The sequence below is a fragment of the Dysidea avara genome, chromosome 12 (genome assembly GCF_963678975.1).
Source record: "Dysidea avara chromosome 12, odDysAvar1.4, whole genome shotgun sequence".
NCBI lineage: Eukaryota > Metazoa > Porifera > Demospongiae > Dictyoceratida > Dysideidae > Dysidea > Dysidea avara.
The window spans coordinates 20,126,390-20,147,648 of record NC_089283.1 but is presented as its reverse complement, the minus strand read 5'-3'; the positions used below and the strand labels follow the sequence as shown (position 1 = coordinate 20,147,648).

The 21,259-nt window shown below is 37.2% G+C and overlaps 2 protein-coding genes and 3 non-coding genes across 6 annotated transcripts in view; all 5 read left to right on the top strand.

Moving 5' to 3' along the window:
- Window positions 1-21,259, top strand: part of LOC136240103 (DNA replication licensing factor mcm7-like) — a 105,604-nt gene that overhangs the window by 38,070 nt on the left and 46,275 nt on the right. The gene's annotated exons all lie outside the window — the stretch shown is intronic.
- Window positions 1-21,259, top strand: part of LOC136240096 (DNA replication licensing factor mcm7-like) — a 34,240-nt gene that overhangs the window by 2,602 nt on the left and 10,379 nt on the right. The window contains exons 5-8 of the mRNA XM_066030943.1: window positions 19,684-19,782; window positions 19,968-20,051; window positions 20,383-20,469; window positions 20,781-20,905. Coding sequence (XP_065887015.1) covers window positions 19,684-19,782; window positions 19,968-20,051; window positions 20,383-20,469; window positions 20,781-20,905 — 395 coding nt within the window. The remainder of the gene's footprint in view (window positions 1-19,683; window positions 19,783-19,967; window positions 20,052-20,382; window positions 20,470-20,780; window positions 20,906-21,259) is intronic.
- Window positions 203-275, top strand: Trnav-aac (transfer RNA valine (anticodon AAC)). The gene has a single exon. It is a non-coding gene; the product is annotated as a tRNA-Val (tRNA).
- Window positions 15,733-15,805, top strand: Trnav-aac (transfer RNA valine (anticodon AAC)). Its single transcript has one exon. It is a non-coding gene; the product is annotated as a tRNA-Val (tRNA).
- On the top strand, window positions 16,255-16,328 carry Trnav-aac (transfer RNA valine (anticodon AAC)). Its single transcript has one exon. It is a non-coding gene; the product is annotated as a tRNA-Val (tRNA).

Sequence of the window (21,259 nt, the reverse complement as noted above, 5' to 3'; positions counted from 1 at the left end):
ATCCTCCATTATCAGTGTCCATAGACGTTATTAGAGGTAAAGGGACTTCCCCTTGTTATAGAGTAAGCACCAGAAGGTCCCAAGTGGGCTTGATTTCTTCGATAGCAACAACTGAAGCACAAATTCTTGTACACAAGCATGTGCACTTACACACTACACATCAAAGTTTAAGGCACAAAATATTGGCTTATTTGAATGTGCCGTTCCTGTAGTGTAATGGTTATCACATGAGTTTAACACGCTCAAGGTCCCTGGTTCAATTCTAGGCAAGAACACTTTTGTTTTAGTTTCATAACACTTTTAAAACAAAAATGGTTAATGCTCAGTGAGATTTGATTATGGGTTTTACTTTATTCTGTAGTTTTTTGATTGTGAGTTTTAATTTATTCTGCACTTTCTTTGATTGTGGGTTTTAGTTTATTCTGAATTTGTGGTGTAGGATTTACTTTATTCCACTCATGCTAGCAGTGTTGGGAAAGTTACTTTGTCAATGTAATATATTACATATTACTCTTTACTTTTGGGCAATGTAATAAGTTACAGTTACATATTACTTAATTGCAAGCAGGATAGCTAGTTTGCTTTAATTGATGGTTGGGGCATGTGCTCAGTACATCTCTCAATCAGGGCTGGCCTTAAGGGTAGGCAAGCTTTAGTAATTGATAGTAATTGGGGAGTGTGTTCAGTCTCTCAATTGGTTTAGTGGTAATCCTAAGGCTGCAGCACATGTTGCTGTCAGACCTTCAGTGCTGGTCACTGTAAAGCGCTAATAACAATAACAATAGCATAATTGCTTTTTCGTACAAGACACTACCTCAAACAAACAGCTTTAAACTACAAACAACACTTAGCTAATATATAGTTTGTCTATGATGTTTTCTTTCAAAAAATTCCATCAACAAAGCCTTGAATCTGTTCTTTACTTCAAACACATGCGAGGGACACACCCCTTACAACTTTTAAGGGATGTTCTTCTTAATTTACTTGTTTGTACATGGTCTATACAGCATACATACTGGCTGCTTTTAATTAACAAAGGTTTGTGTAGGCAGACACACATGTTGTTTAGCAAACAATTTAGAAAACCATACATGTGTCCATGCCAGTTGTGGGTATGTGCCTAGTTTAACATCTGTCTTTTTATTAATTGTAGTTAGTCAACTGTAAAATGTCTTAAAGAACTTGTGTGGGCAAAAATTTATTTCCATACAGCACTGAAAGGAAAATGTAGTATTGTGTATGGAAACACTTGTGTAACATTTTAATAGCCAGAAGTAACCAAAACAATGTCATCTGTTTGTTTTATGACCAAACTTGTACTATGTATATACAAAACTGATGTGATTTGAATCTGCAAATGAACACTGTGAGCAAAGAAGCAAATCCAGTTAAAGCACTGCCATGCTTGTGCAATATGAAGACTGATATAGTACAAGACCACATCCTTGTGCATTTGTTCCCGTATTGCAGTTTCTACAGTGTTTTAACTGGCATGAGTAAAACCCACACCACAAATTGCAAAGTAACTAAACCCACAATTAAAGAAACAATTAAAATTCACAATCAAAACAGTTATTCTAGATTAAACTAAAACCCATAATCAAACCTCACATGTGAGGGTATATAAGAGATTGTCAAACCTTGAGACTAAAATGAATTCCAATAATGTTTCCTTTTAATTTTCATAATTTTTGAAAAGGTCTGTATAAGGACCTCAAAAGACAATACAAAGTTTATGAAAGTGTAACACATCACTGGTAAGTTTCCTTATAAACATCGAAATATCCTAATAAAGCAGTTGCCTAAATAAAGCAGTTCAACAAATCTGATAGTATTTTGATTAACTGATTCAACTTCCACAAAAATTGTACACATGAGTGAGTGAGGTTTGACCAGTACACTTCTTCAGACTGTGTTAAACTGAACGGAACGGACCATCTGTTCCCAAAAACCTCCCCCGCCGTGATGTAGATCAACACCCTATACTCTTATTTCCATACTAGAGTTTAAATAACTAGTATATTAATTATTAATTTAAAAGTGAAGTAGGGATCCGAGTGATAAAATGTAGTGAAACCAGAGATGAATGATGGCGTTGCAGTATAAATCAGTGAGAAAATCCATACATTGGCATGTTATAACAATGATTTTGTTCAATGCCAAAGTAGGGATTTTCCCACCAAGCTATACTGTAATACCATCAGTGATATAAATCAATCAAGATCACATTAATAGGTGTGGCATTGAACCTATCGGGAAGTTACAGGTATCTACCGAGTGTAAGTGCTAAAATAAGTTTGCTGCTCAAGGAAAGTGTTGATATGGAAAGTTAATGCCTCAATGCGGTTTCATTGCATAAGGAGAAGACAACTTACCTAATGGAAGATAAAAGGGAATACCAGGTGCAGAGGGCACAAACTCATTGGAACTTCAAAAGACACATCCCGCTGTTGAGTTTGTTATTGTGGTGTAAAATGGTGGCCGTATACTGCCTCATTTGGCCTCCACTCTTGTGGCTGTGGTCAGGCAGGGAGGAAGAAAGGAAGGAAGGAAGAACAGAAGGCAGGCAGTCAGACAAAAAAATCGAGTTTGGGTGATATTTTAAAATTCTATATCTGGCTGCCTATTATCCATTTTAATGCTGTGTTTGATGTTAGGTAGACTAATATTATTCCATTAAGGTGATTTTCATCATTAAAATGTTTCTATGAATTTTAAAGGCAGAATTTTAGGTGTATCTCATCATTTTTGGGGGATCCCTATTTAAACAGTACGGTATGTTTGATATTTAGACTTATCACAAGGTGTACAACTTTAACACTGTATTTATGGAGCCTGAGCAAAGCAACAATATGTAGGTTTATAACATGCACCCAAGCACTTCAAAAATGCTCCAGCCTACTTAGGTCATTACACCATGTACCCTGTATATGCAACATGTTACTAGGGTGGTTGTCAGTGTCAGAGACAGTATCATGTGGTCAACTCTCTCTCAGATACATACCCACACTTGCAGGTGCAGTTACAGAAAAAATGCTAACTGCTGCGTTTCCAACTCTAAGGTCTTAAAGCTTATCAGGGGAGAGATCCATTCCGAGGCATTGTGAATATAGCCTACAGTATTATTAACTAACTATGAATATAGCAAATGGTTTCACAGTTAAACCCCTTATACATAAAGAGTCTCAAAATATGCAAAATATGGCAATAAACACATAGCATTGTGTACTGCCTGCTGTAATTACCACTTACAGATCACTTCTTGTTCTCTTGCTGTGTCCAATTCATCTGGTATATTAGTAACATGTGATTGGCCATCTATTACTCTGACTCCATCTGCTGAACTGTTGTCACCTCACAATGGTTCATTAAAACACAGATATAGACACATGCATATTTGTCGTGCAGTGCACATTCCTCAAACAGGAGTACCACTAATAGTAAGTACAACTAGTGAAGTGTGTCCTCTTGTGATAGATACAATAGTTCTCAGCAATGATTGCAGCAACAATGAAAATTTATTGGCTCCACAATGTGAAATTTCAACTTTTGAGAATCAATTACCACAAATTCTAGGCTAGGTACCAAAAGAAAATGTCAGACTGGAGCTATTTTTTGCAACTTGACACAATACTCCTCCTAAGTGTACATTACAGATAGTTCATTCTAATCCAAAACAGCCAAGCTGTAAAAAAAGAATGCGGCCCTCAGAAAGGCTATGGTGAAAAAAAGATGTGAAATCCAAGGTGGCGGCCAAGAAATGGCTGTGATGGTAGGTTAATGGTAAAAATTTTAATAACAACAATTCAGGTGAATTTGGTGCCGCTTGGTCTTGGCACATAATTCACCTGAATTGTCGTTATTAAAGTTTTTACCATTAACCTACCATCACAGCCATTTCTTGGCCGCCACCTTGGATTTCACATCTTTTTCACCATAGCCTGTCTGAGGGCCGCACTCTTTTTTTACAGCTTGGCTGTTTTGGATTAGATTTCACTTCTTTTTGTATTTGTACACCCCAAAGCCGGCCATAGGCCGGCTTTGGGGTTTTTTAACCTATCTTTTTTTCTTTACCACGGGAAGAAGAGAAAGATGAAGAAGTTTTTAAATACTTTAACTAATTCTGATTTTATCAGTAAATGTACAAATTATATATATATACGTAATAATGCATTTATTACATGTTAATTATTCCCTACAGATAACTTGTTTGCAACTCTCTACAGGGTGGTTTGTTTGTAGTGGAACTCCCTACAAGGTAACTTCTTCTAGCTGATCTTTCTACAGGGCGATTTGTTTGTAGCTGAGTTCTCTACAGGGTGATTTGTTTGCAGCTGAACTCTCTACATGGTAGTTTCTTTGTAGCTGAACTCTCTACAATGTGACTTCTTCTAGCTGAACTCTCTACAATGTTACTTGTTTCTAGCTGATCTCTCTTCAGGGTGACATGTTTCTAGCTGAACTCTCTACAGGTGATTTGTTTGCAGCTGAACTCTCTACATGATGGTTTCTTTATAGCTGAACTGGTGACTTCTTCTAGCTGATCTCTCTACAGGATGATTTGTTTGTAGTTGAACTCTCTACAGGTGATTTGTTTGTAGCTGAACTCTCTAAAGGGTGATTTGTTTCTAACTGATCTCTCTACAGGGTGATTTTTGTAGCTGACCTCTCTTCAGGGTGATTTCTTTCTAGCTGATCGCTCTACAGGTTGATTTGTTTGTAGCTGTAATCTCTATAGGGTGTATTGCTTGTAGCTGAACTCCTTACATTGTGTCTAGTTTCTAGCTGATCTCTCTACAGGGTGATTTGTTTGTAGCTGATCTCTCTACAAGTTGATTTGTGTGTAGCTGATCTCTCTGCAGGTTGATTTGTTCGTAGCTGATCTCTCTACAGGGTGATTTGCTTCTAGCTGAACTCCCGTGTCTAGTTTCTAGCTAATGTCTCTACAGGGTGACTTTTTGTAGCTGAACTCTCCTCAGGGTGATCTGTTTCTAGCTTATCTCTCTACAGGTTGATTTGTGTGCAATTGATCTCTCTACAAGCTGATTTGTTTGTAGCTGATCTCTCTGCAGGTTGATTTGTTTGTTGCTGATTGCTCTAAAGGTTGATTTGTTTGTAGCTGAACTCTCTACAAAGTGTTTTGTTTGTAGCTGATCTCTCTACAGGGTAATTTGTTTGTAGCTGAACTCTCTCCACGGTGACTTGTGTGTAGCTGAATTCTGTAGAGAGTTACTTAATTGTAGCTGAACTCTCTACAGGGTGCATGACTTGTTTATAGCTTAACTCTCTTCAGTGTGACTTGTAATGTTCTGGATCTCTACAGTGATATATTTGTAGCTTAACTCTCCACAGGGTGACTTGCTTCCAGTTGAACTGTCTATAAGTGTACCTGTTTGTGGCTGAACTCCCTACAGAATAACTTGCAATGTAATAGAACTCTATAATGGAGTAAGCTGAATGCTCTATTAGGGTGACTGTTCTATTAGTAGGCATTCCAGCATGATTTTTAAATTTTGGAAAAATGGGCTTTTATATTCTCAATAGATAGAGTATTGATTGCCGATCTCAGAAATATATAGTTTGTTGGGCTGGAATTAGCTACTTTGGCATGCACAGTGCTTAAAAACTGAAAAAGGTACATTTTTTCTCCGGGGCTCCCCTTACATTTTAAAGGGAAAAATTGCTCAATTAAATCAGGAAGCCATCTAGCAATCTGGACTGTCTTGAAACTACAGTTGTTTCTAGCTGCAAGTTTGTACATGTAACGAGAGTAACTTCAGATTGTATCAGATCTCAGCGATCTTTGTATGCTTTGTAGTGAGAAAATATGTTTCACCTACTCAGGGGTGGATCCGGGGGGGGGGGGGGGGGGAGCTTTGGGGGCTGAAACCCCTTCTTCATATTTAGGCTTTACTTGATCAATATGCTGAGTATTATAATGAAATTTTGTCTTAGCATAATTATATGATCACTAATTATACAAATACTCATAAAACCACCTTATAAACATTTTTCCAAGACATTATCAGTGGATTTATGCTAAAGTTTATGCAACAAGGACCCGGATCAGCATTGGAGGTGTGCAAGATCGAGATACTCTAATAGAGCAGTCAGCTAACTACTCTAATAGAACATTCACTGGAAACATGTAATTGGTTCTGTTATGGATTTTTTCCAAATCTGCCTGCACCTATACATACAATGAAGTGCATTGGTCTGTTTAAAGGGCTTTATTCATCTACTTGTGTAGCTAATATGTATGGCAATACTTAATTCAGGTACACAATTTCCATTGAAAATGCTCTCAGATTCAATCTTGTATTGTTAAAATTTCAAAATTTTCCGCTTTCAACATTATTATTGTAACATGCACCTATTCAGTGTTATGCAATTGTGAGAGGGGTGCATCATGTACTTGGTTGTCTGTACCTACCCAAATTTTTCCATTAGCAAAATGCTTCAGAGAGCCATACCTAAAGGCAGCATATAAAATATCTACAGGCAGAAAATATTATGCATTTTATGTGGAAATGTCTCCAAATTGCAGTATTTTAGCATCTATTTTTCAAAATTTTCCTGGGGGGCGTGCCCCCCAGACCCCCTAGTTCCAGCATGCAACACCTCTACCCAAGGGATTAGTACCTTGAGTTAGCCCCCCCCCCCCCTTTTATAAATCCTAGATCCGCCCCCGCTACTACACACTTATCAATATAATGGTGTATACCCATAGGCAAAAGGCTATGTCAAGTAAGCAAAGCATCAAGTGAACAACTTATAAAGGTAAACAACTAAAGTGGAGGTGCCACAACGATGCAACAATACCTAAGGTGGAGTTGTGGTTTCAATTATGGCATTGTTATGCCGACTTTGAAGTGGTTTATACTTTTGAGCTGATGACACAGCCATCAGAAAATTGCTCTGTAGCTGAAAATCGCTAACCAGAGCGAAGTACGTTTTTTAAAGTTTTAAAGTATTCTACATACATTACAAGGCTTGAAAAGATTACAAAACAACACAACACTTACTTATATGTAACACGCACGATAAAACTAAGATTTTCATGATGATCAGCGTGTGGACAAACCCCACAGCGATTTTCATCCTCATTGGAGCTTGGACGACAGAGCAATCCCAAGTTAAACATGAGTTGTTATTTTGTGCCAGGGTTCTATTGGGGGATATACGGAGATTTTTTTATTAAAAAATCTCGGATATTGGAATGCCTACTATTAGAGTATCTCAATCTCGCATTTGCTACACGGAGTTGGCTTTCGAATCATAACTCAATGGTTTGTAATCCGATTCTTCTGTACTATTGCAAGGACTTTAAATTTCTAGGATGAGTATTCCAGCTATATACTGATTTTCAGCTCACTGCTCTAAGCGATTTGCCTGGTAGACGTGCAAATTCTTGATATTTTTATTCACGAATCTCAATCGCGCAATTGTTACATACCTTCGGTTTTGTGTCATATCTCCGTGATCTTTATTTCGATTGCTTTCAAACCACCAAAAGGCACTCCTACAATAGTTGATCTATCCTCAAACCAATTTTCAGCTCATTCCATGAAGCGGTTTACCCTGTAGGCATGACAACAAATCGATCTTGTTTTACACGAATAATTTGTCATAAATCCTGAACCGTTCATTGGATTTGTACCAAATTTGGTAATAGGATTTGCCTTTGGACTTCCTTTCTGTGTGCCAAATTTCAAGGCAATCGGAGTACGTGCTTGCGTTTTATAGCAATTTTTTCAAGTGTGTGAAAAGACGAAGAAAAAAACCGAAATTTTGGCTGCTCGTATCTTGGAAATGGCTTGCGTGATTTCCTTCAAATTTGGAATGTGGACTCCCCTAGCTGGCGGGCAACTCTGCAGCAAATTTGGTTCCAATCAGATAAGGGATCACCAAGATACAAAAGTGTGAAAATGACGCTTCTTTCTTCCTGTCAATATACCCAATGTGTGGCGCACCGGCTTCTTGGGCCGCACGACACATCATCATGTGTCTTGATAAATTAACAGAGTGTAGGCACATTAAAGGGGTCACAAAACACTCACTAGTGTAGTTGAATTAACCTTTGTATTGTGTATTCAAGGCTCATTGGAGCCTGCCAAAAATTCTGAATTTTGAAGGTATTATTTTTAAAGAATGCATATTTTGAAGTACAGGTGGATTTCAAGCAACTATAGAAATTCGTGTCATAAATTACAAAATATGTGACTGGGCCTGCAATAATAGGGCATGTGGGCACATAAAATTTGCCTACTTTTTCAAACTTTCATGGCTCATACCTTTTCATGACAACATGCTATGGCCATGCAATTTTCAGCCCTTATCAAATATTTAATTGGCTATATGATACAAGTTACAGAATGCAAATACTGCATTTCAATACTGAGACATGACTGATGGTGTGGTGGGGTGTGGTTTGTGCCCACATGCCCTATTTTCACAGGCCCAGTCACATATGTGGAGTCTACATGTGCTCGCCTTACTGATGGAATCGAGGATGGAATGGTCTCCACTTTTGCACACTGGAAAGAAAAAGACTGAGTTATAAGGTGGAGTAGTTACAGTAGCCACTGGTAGTGTTGCACCGATAATCAGTTCAATAATTGTTATTGGGCCGATATTGGCTACTAGCTGATTAATCAGTTTTGATTAAATTAAAGCCAATGTTAATCTCCACTGCGCTGTGTAGTATAATGTATAATGATGTGGGGGAGGCTAGACATAAGCTATTTGGCATTTTAATTGAGTTATGTGTTGATGATTTAGCAGTTGACTACAAACAATGCCAATAATAAACTGTCAGGTTTTAGGCCATGCCGAACAGTAAACTGAGGTTTTAGGTTTCTATGTAGTACCAGCCACTTGTCTCAACTGTGTAGCAATAGTAAAATGTACTTAAAACCTGTTTACCATCAATTACTTTTACTTGTGGTATACATCTAACTTTACATGGTAGCCTAGAATGAGCTGTATATGCTTGTGTCACTAATATGAGTCATTTAATAATGATGATGATGAGTGTTAGTAGTGTTATGTATATTGGATTGGTTATCAGTATCGGCTAATTCTGTTGCTTAATGTCGATTATCGGAATCATCTGTTACTTTGGATATCGGTGCAACACTAGCCACTGGTGAGGCAATCAGCTTGATCAGCAGATGGCATGGATTCCCAACAATGGCCATTCTGGATAGTTTACTGGCTGTTGATGTAGTAAGGGTAAGAATACACGAGCAAATATGCACTGTTTGATCACATGAAAGCACGTTATTATTGCATGTGGGAATTTGTTTTCGAAGGACATCAGTGCTTGGGAATTTATTTTCAAAGAGAAGGGACTCTTTAAAACATGGCTAGAGCTCTGGAGTTTCTCAATTGTTTGTATTTATTGATTTTTTCACTTTGTTTTACTTCGTCTAGCCTTGGTTGTGCAGCTGTCTTTCATCATTTTCTTCTATTTACCTTATGTGATTATTTCATGCATTGTGGTAAGTAGGTTTAGTGTTGCCTAGAGGCCTCCCAAGGATGTTGCACAATCCATGTAAATCAGGCACCTCTGCAGTTGTTCTGCTCAATATGGGAATTGTGTACAATAACCAGTACTGCAGTCATAATGTGTTACCACAAATCATCACCTACATGGTATTGGATATGAAATGGGGCACAAAGAAGGCCAAAGATAAGTCCATGATGTATGCACTGTAGCTGTAGTGTAACATGTCAGGCTGAAGTAATGTTAAACAGTAAAGAAATCAAACCTGTAGCCTTATCCATAGTCCAGTTATGCTTGGCTGAAGGCATTAGTTAGTCTCAAACCTACTACTAGCAGCTAGGTGCTCATCTCCTGCTACTTAGCATCATCCTACCTTAATCCTAACTCTTTGCAGTTACTACTTTAGTACAATAAGCCAGCTAAAGCACCACCATGCTAATAGCACTTGGGCATGATCTCATGCTACATTATGTTTCCATACTGCAGTCACAGTGGTACTTTAACTAGTACAGTATGTGTATAAGGAAATATTAGAAAAGTAGAGATCATAGAAATGAAACAATGTACTGTAAGTCATCAGTACCTGTAGATATACTAGTACACATTTTAATTCCTACTTCAGTCAGACATATACAACCTGTCAATAGTGTAGTTATGACTATAATAGGGATTAATGTAGTTGTAGTCCTCCCTTGTTTCATTGTTTGTATTATTATTTCTATGGTCCATACTAATTTTATCAAGATTTATTACTGGTCAATTGATACATACTACATCATGGAAAAGAATGGCACCAGATGTATTGTAAGTGTCATGTATGAGAAAGTAATTACAAATAAATAATAATAATAAATTGAGATACTGAACCCACTCTCCAATTATCAAGCAAATTAGCTATTCCTCCAATTGCGTTCCACCTCTTGTTATACAGTATTTCCAATATGTAAGGCACCACTGCAGTCATTCTGCTGAATATGGAAACTGTGGACAGTAACCAGCACTGAAGTCTAGCTGTGGCGAAAGGCCTTTAGCTGAACAGTAAAGAACAATTGGTTGAAGGCATCAGTTAATGAGGCAGTTAGTCAGTTAGTAGAAAATCTAAAAACTTAGTTGGAAAAGTTTTAAGTTACTCTGAAGGAATTTTTTAGCTTGATTATGCCTAAATAATCCAAGCTGAAGTGAAGGTGGATTCAGATGATATTTGTGACCGTCTCAGCAAAAACCCGACTTGTTTGCACAAGCATAAGTATTGAGAAAATCGAAATTTAAAAAGAATCGTAAAGCATGCTATAAAGAAAAGTATGCAAACTTTCATCGGCCAGTACTTGGAGAAGGAAGACTCAAATCAATTAAAACTATACACCATCTTATTCACCTGCTTATGGAGAGTTCGAAAATCTTTGTTTTGTTTCTATAACCTTTATGGTAATCGTGTCATATGCATTTGTTTATGATGCAGTAAACGTAAGCAACATTGTCATCATTTTTTCAATTAAACCACCCTCTTACCCATATGTGTGAGTGACTACAGGGCTAACACCCTGGCTGTTTTGCTAATCTATATATGGTGAAAATTTCAAGCCAAATTGCAATGTTGTATTCTAGAAGTTATGGCGGCGGATGTAACTGCCTGTAGTTTATTTTCAGATATAGTTGCTGTACAAATCAATTATCTTGCTCTTCCTACTGTCTAGCGCTATAATTCCAAAACTACTCACCACAGAAGGCTGAAACTTTCATGATCCATTCCTTGGATACTGCAGATAATGATGATAAAATTTTTTTAAAAAGTGTGCAAACAAGTCAGGTTTTTACTGAGACGGTCACATTTTTAGTGAGATCTTCATGATCTGTACTGTACAGTGCTACCATGTATGATAAGAATCACAAAATGTGACCAGATTTTGGAAAATTGATCTTAATGTCACATATGAAATACAAAGAAATCCATACTTTTATGTGTAAGCACTTATGCACCTATTTTAATATTTCTCAGAATTTTGCTGTAATTCAAGTTACTGACTTGTGATTCTAATCATTGTAAAGTTGACTGGAAGTTTGGAATGTCTTATTTTGACCATAAATATTTGAGTTGTAAAATGTGACATTAAGGCTGATATGAATTGCCAGTAAGCCTGTGTCATCATAATAGGCTTGGAGTGCTATGCCAGCATAATGCTGGCATATTAGGTGGATATGTGAAACTATGAAGCTTAAATGAAAATAGATCGATACTTCTTAGTAGAGAGGTCAGTTGGAACTAAGCACTACATGAACTCTCAAATGCATTGTACATAGCTCCTTAGATCAATACTCTCTAATAGAACAGTTACTTTGTAGTGAAATGCTCTAAAAGCACATTCACTGATTAAAATATTCCAGGATAATTATAAGAAATGTTGCTAACCATGGAGCATAATGCAAGCATAATGGGAACACTGAAGAACATAATAGGTGAAATTCCTGAAAACATTTTGAGCAAAAATTTGAGCATATTTGACTCAGGCCTAATTAAACTGAAAAGTATTACTTGAAGTCGAGCTGCTTCTAACCAGTTACTCATCCAATTTACCAACCTTAATAGTCCTCAGAAAAAGTTAAATTATTAGTAATTGCAATTAACATATGTATATCACAGGATAAAATGTAGAGTGATTAAACTAAAACCCACAATCAAATCTCACATGTGAGGGTATATAACAGATTGTCAAATATTGACAAACAGCTCCCACAATTAGGAGGATTGCATACATCTATCATATAATTTTTGCAAGGGTTTCTAAAAGAACCTCTAAAGACAATACAAACAAAAATGAATACCACTGGTAGGGGTTTCCTCATGAAAATAAAAATCAAGCTATCCTAATAAAGCAGTCATCCTAAGTGAAACAGTCCAACAAATCTAATAGTATTCTGATAAACTGTTGAAATCATTCTCAGTCATATTTCATGAGAGATAGGTTTTTGTGGTTTCAGTTCAAACCCCTAATATATTTAGCTCAGTTGTATGTAGCTGTTTTTGCCCTGTTGGCAACTTGCAAGCAACTAATGCAACTTACATCTGTAAATAACCATCGTTAATCATTATTAAACCATCTGCAGCCCTTTACTGTTCACCTCCTGTTTCATACAATGGTAGAGATACTCTAATAGAGATACTCTAATAGAGCAGTCAAGTAACTACTCTAATAGAAGCAGTCAAAGCTACATTTTCAGACATGTATGCAAGTACAGTTTAACACGCAGTTAGTTCTGTTTAAAGTATTACATTTTGTTAACTCTTCTAAATTCCCAAAATAATATAAACATTGGCATTCCTCTCATGTTTCATTTCTTTGCAACATTAAATTTTGAACAACACCCTTTCTTTCAGAATCCTACATTACATCTGATCTAGTATACTCAATCTTTATGTTAGTACTGTACTTTAGTTTGCCAGTTTGTAAGCTACTTTTTTAGTTTTAAGTTTTCTGATATTAAATTCCTGAATTGGTTTCACGTGGTTTAAAATAGGGCTGGGATAAAGCTTCAAATATTTCATGGGTTCGGTTAAGTAAACTTCGAATTATAAAAGTATCCTTTGAAGCTTCGTATTACACTCATAGTCTATAAAAAGAATTACAAATAACATCATTGTCTTTATTGCAGCTGCTTATTCATCTTGCACGATCGATGTGATGTTTGTCTCTTTGCAATCAATCTTTGTATACTATGTCCACTTTTAAACCATCGCAGTTTAGCTTGTTACTGTAACTGTAGCTTTAAAACACCTTATCGTACACTACTATAGTAGGGACCACAAAGGAGTAGGCGTGGCCCACAAAATAATATCACCCAAAAAACAGTCTCAATTTTCCCTGATGATGATGAGTCAGTATTGGTTAGGTAAAACTAAGCCCAAAAAGCTTTCAGATTGACCCAAAACACTTTCAACAAGTTGCTATGGAATTTTAAAAATAATTTTATTTAACAGAATTTTTTACTGACTGACTGACTAAGTAACTGAGTAACTAACTGACTGACTGATGCCTTCAGACAAGCGTAACCCGATAACGGCTGTGGCTACGGGTTTGATTTTTTCACTGTTTGACGTCGCTTTGGCCCTTTTGGCATACCGCAGTATGCACAAAAGCTACTTGCTACTACAATCAATAGCTACTTGCATGTATACAAAACAGAGTGGGGGCTTAGCACAAATAATAATAATGTCAAATAAAAAATTGGAGCTGCCCAGCCCCAGGACACCCTCTGGAAAAAACCTGGTAGACTTTTGGTTGTTGTTTTTTTTGCTTACCAGGAAAAACCAAAAACAAGCTCCACTCATGTATGCGTAAAAAATCTAATGTCCACAACTACCTGCTGCTCCACTGCCAGCAACTACGTACCTACAGAAATGGTCAGGAAAACCAACCTCACAGGGTGGGATGGATGGGTAACCCACGTGCACAAACACATGGCATAGAGCGACTTATTACACATTACCAACCCATTTAAACCTACTGTCATGTGAGGGTGGCTCATGTGACCCCCAATAATATTCATGTGGGAGCTTATTTTCTGTCTAATTCATTACATTCAACCGATAGAAAATACACTAGTACGATTTAGTAATATTTACACCAAAACTTGCATTATTTAGACCACATTATAGAATTGCTTGCATCAAAACAATATTTTGTATTTGCAGAGTATTTACACCAAAAAAATAGAATGTATTCTTGTGTGGTTAATGCCTAACAAAATTTGTAAATTCTTAATTATCATACATATGATAAATTTTTGTGTTAATATAGTACGAAAGGAAAGTCTCTCCATTACTTATTGTTATTGCGATTCCCCAAAGTGACACCTACACACTGTATTGCTAATGCTAATTAAGTATATATTACTACTCCAACATACGTTTAAAACTTTTTTTCATTATTTCTCACACAATACTTATTTTCAATCCTGGCTTGACAGACTCCTGCTTCTTTATGTTGTTGAGACTGCTGTTCAGTGGTCTCCTCAAACTCATTTTTGTTATTGAACTGTTGTTGCTGCTCCTGTTCTGTTGTCAGCAGTTGTAGCTGTTTGTTGTTGGCTAGATGACTGCTGACGTTCTTCTGTGAGTGACATTGTAGCTAGACTGATCTATGATAGTTGATGAATTGATACTTAGCTGCTACACAATTGCCTGAGTTGATTAAGTACAGGGCTGCTGTTACAGATTGTTGCTCTTACTGCTGGTACAGTAGATTGTTCTTGTTTGAGCTGCTACTATTGCTGGCTGGCTAAGCTTTGTTACTGTTATAGTTTCTTGATCTTGTTGCAGCTGTAGTGTTGCTCTTACTGTTGTTCTTGCTGCTACCTGATGTTGCTCTTGCTAAACACTGATTGCGGAATACTACATTGTGTGACTGTTTATGTGCAGCCAAGGAATATAGGCTATAACAAGATACATTGTGACAATGAAGTAAGGCTTGTCTTCATGAACATTATATTAAATGAGATTCATTGTGTAGTCATTCACCAAGCAAGGCGAACAAGGCGTGTTTTCTTGAAGTTTTATTACAATGAAATTCATTGTGACATTTCTTCATGAAGTGCGCACAGAGACACACCTAGGCATGCAGTGGCTTCATTCTTACAATGGTCATGAACTAACTTAGGGTGGGCACATGCTAGTTTACTTTGTGAACTGTTTGTGAATTCACCAGCTGTTTGTGACAAGTGAACGTTCATGAAAAAAATCGTGAATGTTGCCAAGTTTTTTGTGCATTCTGCTGTACGTTGTAACTGAACTTGTTAGTTGTTACTATTTACATATAGCACTTTTACTATGTACCCTAGCATTGTAGCTATTATATCATGTCACTGGTACATTAACTGATTGTCGGATCAAATTTAAACACCAATATATTATTGTGATATTTAGTAATATCATGATATGGTTGATGACATGTCGTCCATGAAAATTTTCAATATTGTGCAGCTTCAAGTGAAAGTGTGTTCAAGTATTGTTATTGGATATCTGTTCTCATCTCCCATTGGCCAGTTTGTGCCATAGCATGTATAATGTTAAGTCCATACCAGAAATCAGTTGTCAAAACCAGTTTTATAGTCAACCCAACATCTTGAGAACTTCTCCAATTGTTGAGTTGAGCTTGTTGTCTCCATTCTTAAGTTATGTTATAAGCCTCTTGGAAATTAGAGCATTAACTATTGACTTGGAAGGCTGTGGTGTTCCTGTGGTGTAGTGGTTATCACATGAGTATAACACACTCAAGATCCCTGGTTCAATTCCAGGCAGGAACAAGTTTTTGTTTCCTTTTTGTGATCTGTCTTTTATTTACATTGTTACATAGGTACTGTACAAAAGCAAGAGACATAAAAATATGTTGCGAATATCAAAACTTTTTAACTTCATCCAAACACTGCAAGTACTTTCTGTTTTCACTAAAATGCTAGAGCAGACCCCCATCATTTTTGCTTTATGCGTACCTTCCCAGGCAGACATTATGTCAACAAACTTATTGATTCAAATATGTGTTGATTTTTATTCCATGTCCAGTTGAAAAAGAAAGCAAAATATTGACCAGGTGATGCTATCTGGTATGCATCACAAATGGACAATACAGTTTTGTTGCTTTAATCAGTTCCACATAGAATAAGACTACTGAGTTGATTAGCTAGCCAAGTATCAAGAGTCCCTATTTAGGCAGTTCATGTTTTAAAATCCAAAATATTCATCACAGTGGCGTGGTGTTCTTGTGGTGTAGTGGTTTATCACGTGAGTCTAACACACTCAAAGTCCTTGGTTTGATCCCAGGCAAGAACATATTTTTTCTTCTCTTTTTTTGGGGTTTATGCAACACCTTTTTGTGTAAGGTTTTTCTCAGAACTTGCATACTCAAATTGGACGCATACAGTAAAGTTAGGTGCCTTACAGAGAGCTTTGTGCTATTAGATAATGATATGCATATCAAGACACACGGTGATGTGTCGTGCGGCCCAAGAAGCCGGCGCGCAACACCCGTGAGCATATTGACAGGAAGAAAGAAAACGCAATTTTCGCACCTCCGTAGCTCTGTGCTGCCTTGATGAAACAAGACGATTTTTGCTGTGGACACTCCCTCCAACTTCAGTACTCCACATTCCAAATTTGAGCGAAATTGCTTCAAACGTTCCCGAGATATGCGACTTCAAAAATTGGCTTAGTTTCTTCGTTTTTTTTTCTTCTTCTTCCTCTTCTTCTTCTTATTTTTCTTCCTCTTTTCGCACACTTACTAAAACCGCTATAAAATGCGAATGCAATATCCGATTGCCTTGAAATTTGGCACACAGAAAGGGGGTATAAAGGCGCATCTCTGAACCAACTTAGGCTGGAATACGATAAACAGGCAAAGAGTTATTAGCGATTACTCACGAAAAATAACACCAAGATGTTGTCATGCCTACAGGATAAACCGCGTATGGGAAGAAGCTGAAAATTGGTGGGTGAATAGGATAACTATTGAACCTCAAATCTTTTGTAGTTTGAAAGAAATCGAGCTAAACACCAGGAAGATAGAACGAAAAAACCAACAGAGTGTAACAATTACGCAATCGAGATTAACTAACAAAAAAAACGACTACTTTCCACCCCCACCAGAAAAACCGTTTGGGGTAATGCTTTGAAATTTGCTGTACAGATGGAGTAATCATCTTAGAAAGGATCTTTAATGGTGTAGAAGAATCAGACTTGAAGCCACGGAGTTATAACACGAAATCAAACTTGGTGTAGCAAGTGCGAGATCGAGATACTCTAATAGCTAATAGAGCAGTCACCCTGAAAAGAATTCAACAGATCAGCTAGAAACTAGTAACCTGTATAGAAATAAGCTACAAACAATTCACCCTGTAGAGAGATCATCTAGAAGAAGCTACCTTGTAGGGAGTTCAACTACGTAGTTCGGCTAGAAGAACTCACCTTGTAGAGAGTTCAGCTACAAACAAATCGCCCTGTAGAGGAATCAGCTAGAAGAAATTACCCTGTACAGAGTTCAGCTACAAATAAACCATCATGTAGAGAGTTCAGCTGCAGACAAATCACCTGTAGAGAGTTCAGCTACAAACAAATTACCCTATAGAAAGGTCAGCTAGAAGAAGTCACCTTGTAGAGAGTTCAGCTACTAACTAGTGACCCTGTAGAGACATCAGCTAGAAGAAGTTACCTTGTAGAGAGTTCAGTTACAAACAAATCATCCTGTAGAGAGATCAGCTAGAAGAAGTTACCTTGTAGATAGTTCAGTTACAAACAATTCACCCTGTAGAGAGATCAGCTAGAAGGACTCACCTTGTGGAGTGTTCAGTTACAAAGAAATCACCATGTAGAGTTCTGTAATAAATATATGCATTATATATATATATATATGTATATATAATTTGTACATTTATTCAGAAATATTTAAAGTATTCATCTGTTTCATCTTTTCTTCTTCCTGTGGAAAAGAAAAAAGAAGTGAAATCTAATCCAAAACAACCAAGCTGTAAAAAAGAGTGCGGCCCTCAAAAAGGCTATGGTGAAAAAAGATGTGAAATCCAAGGTGGCAGCCAAGAAATGGCTGTGATGGTAGGTTAATGGTAAAAATTTTAATAACAACAATTCTGGTGAATTTTGGTGCCGCTTGGTCTTGGCACAAAATTCACCTGATTTGTCGTTATTAAAATTTTTACCATTAACCTACCATCACAGCCATTTCTTGGCCGCCACCTTGGATTTCACATCTTTTTTCACCATAGCCTTTTTGAGGGCCGCACTCTTTTTTACAGCTTGGCTGTTTTGGATTAGATTATCCTCTTTGGAAGATAATGAGTCCTTTGAAGTCCTTTAAGAGACCTGCTAATAGATCTTTAAAATGGTTATAGACCTGCTAGCAGAAATATCTCAAGCACTGCAAATCTCACTTTTGATTGCCTTGGGGTGTGTGTGACCTGCTGAGCAAAAACCAGCCATTTTGCTTCTTTTTTTTTTCCCTTTTTTTGTCCCCTTTTCTGTTTCACCTTATTGTAGCTACTGTAGGTTAAGTAATGTTTAAGTATCTAGTTCCAGTTTGATAGGTTAGGTAATCCAAAGGCACATGTTGCTGTCAGACCTTCAGTGCTGGTCACTGTAAAGCTCTAATAACAATAATGATAATAACAATAACAATAAAAACATATTGAAATAAATATATGTGTGCTACATAAAAAAAAATTATGTATGTTTTAAACAAAGCTCAAATCAATAAAACCTGGATTAGTTTGTTTCATCTTCGTGCAGCAAAAGACACTTGATTATGGATGCTTATTTAAGATGTGGCAGAAAAAGTTTACCATTATCGTTTCTTTGTTGGAACCACCTTCTGCTTTGTCCACACGTACAGTGTACCTTGATGTATTTGCCAGTTCATGGTGAACAGATTGAGCCAAGTCCTGTCTGCTTCGTACCTTGTTTCAGTCATAAATTATGATGATTCAATAAGCGTCTGTCATTTATTTGTTATATCATTGCTGTACAAATTGAATTCATTACTGTTCCAACTATCTAGCATTATATCTCCGAGACTATTCTGAAATTTTGGTTGTCCACTGCTTTGTTACTACAGATAACAGAGAAGTAATGAAATGAAATCCAAAGAATGAGCAAAAACTGCTGGTTTTTGTTCATCTAGTCACATGCAGGCTACTTGGGCAACCAGTCACCCACGAGTTCAACCACTCCATTCATTTTATAAACATGGGTAAATGAATTTGATTACGAGGAGTAACATTGTAGCTATGTTTGTTATGATGAATGGACAAGTCCAGAGACATGTGTATGTTTTCTAGGCTTCTTTCGTGAGTGCTGTCTATAGGACTTCACCAAGGACCTAAGTGGATTTTAAAACTACAAATAACCCAATTCCACAATAACTCCCAAGTCAGTTAGATACAGCACCCTTAGATCTTCTTATTTAAAACTTTTGGTTTTTAAAATCCACAAAGATGCTCATGCTAGATCTCTAACTTACACATATGTTAGATATAGGCATAGTATGATCAATGTGTCATTTGTACCATTTACTAACAGTTTACTACTAACGCTATTTGTTATGTACTATTCTAACAATACAATTTTTCTGTGTACATACATACAGAACAAGACTATTATGAGAAGCTGTCTTCTTTTCTAGCTCCAGAGATTTATGGTCATGAAAATGTAAAGAAGGCATTGTTGCTACTTCTTGTTGGTGGAGTGGATCATTGGTCACCTCATGGCATGAAGATCAGAGGTGAGACTGTGACATAGAATACTTGGTAGACATTCTGGTCTTCCTGTATAATAAAAGCTACATTTTGATAATTCTGTCCCAAACAATATTCCCATCTCTAAGTAAGAAGTACTATAACATAATTCTAAAGAAAGACTCACAAAACACACCTGCAGAACGTACAGGTAATGTGTGTGTTTTTTCAGGAAACATCAATATTTGTTTGATGGGGGATCCTGGTGTGGCTAAGAGTCAGTTGTTGTCATACTTTGACCGGATATCACCTAGAAGTGAGTCTGTGTGTAGTGCATGTGTACGTATGTGCATGCATGCACACGTGTGCGTGATCTGTGTGCATGTGAGCACATGCACGTCTGTGTGTGTTTGTGCTGCATGTGTGTGTGTGTGCTTGTGCTTGTAGTGCATGCATGCACCTCTGTGTGTGTTTGTGAGTGTACTGCTATATGTGCATCCATGTGTGTGTGTGTGTGTGTGTGTGTGTGTGTGTGTGTGTGTGTGTGTGTGTGTGTGTGTGTGTGTGTGTGTGTGTGTGTGTGTGTGTGTGTGTGTGTGTGTGTGTGTGTGTGTGTGTGTACATCACCTACACACACTTCACTACAGGTCAGTACACTACTAGTAGAGGCAGCTCTGGAGTAGGATTGACGGCTGCTGTCATGAGAGATCCTCTCACATCAGAAATGACACTTGGTAAGCCACCACTCCGCAAACATAATACAACTTTCAGTAGCCCAATATTGAGAGGTCATGTACTTATGCTACTTAGCGGGATTTGCCACTCCTCAGAGTTGAATACTGTGTTTTTAAATCACTTTGAATTAAAAATGGCCTATCAAAGATTGTTGGTTTAAATATGCAGATGGCCTTATTATAAATGTGACATCATTACAGCATGTCTTGCTTGATCAGTTAATAGGTTTGAACCTTCAGAATGTTAAAATGTATGTGGTCTGTTGTTATCCTGTGTAAACCTGCCATCATGTCATTTTGCAACTCATTAGAGGGAGGGGCTCTAGTGCTTGCTGATCAGGGAGTGTGTTGTATTGATGAGTTTGACAAGATGCTGGATGGAGACCGATCTGCTGTACATGAAGTGATGGAACAGCAAACCATATCCATCGCTAAGGTGTTACACTGAACAATACACACATACATACTGTACGAAGGCTACACACACTAAACTATACACATTTCCAGTGACCATCCTATATAGCAGGAAGTACTGTATATATATAATGTCTTAAGAAAATGCTGCACTCTGCCGTACATTATAGAGGCAACTGTACAAGTCTTTCATGCTGAACCTTAGCTGAAATATACTATTTAAAATGGCAGGAAATCTACTTGTATCTGAAAAAGGTAAGGGATTGGTATAAAATGTGTGAAATTTGTTGCATGTAGCTTTAGTCACTGGTGAGCTACAACACTACCAACTTTCTTACCAACTGGCCAAGAAATGCTGAGTGACCAATTAGAAGCT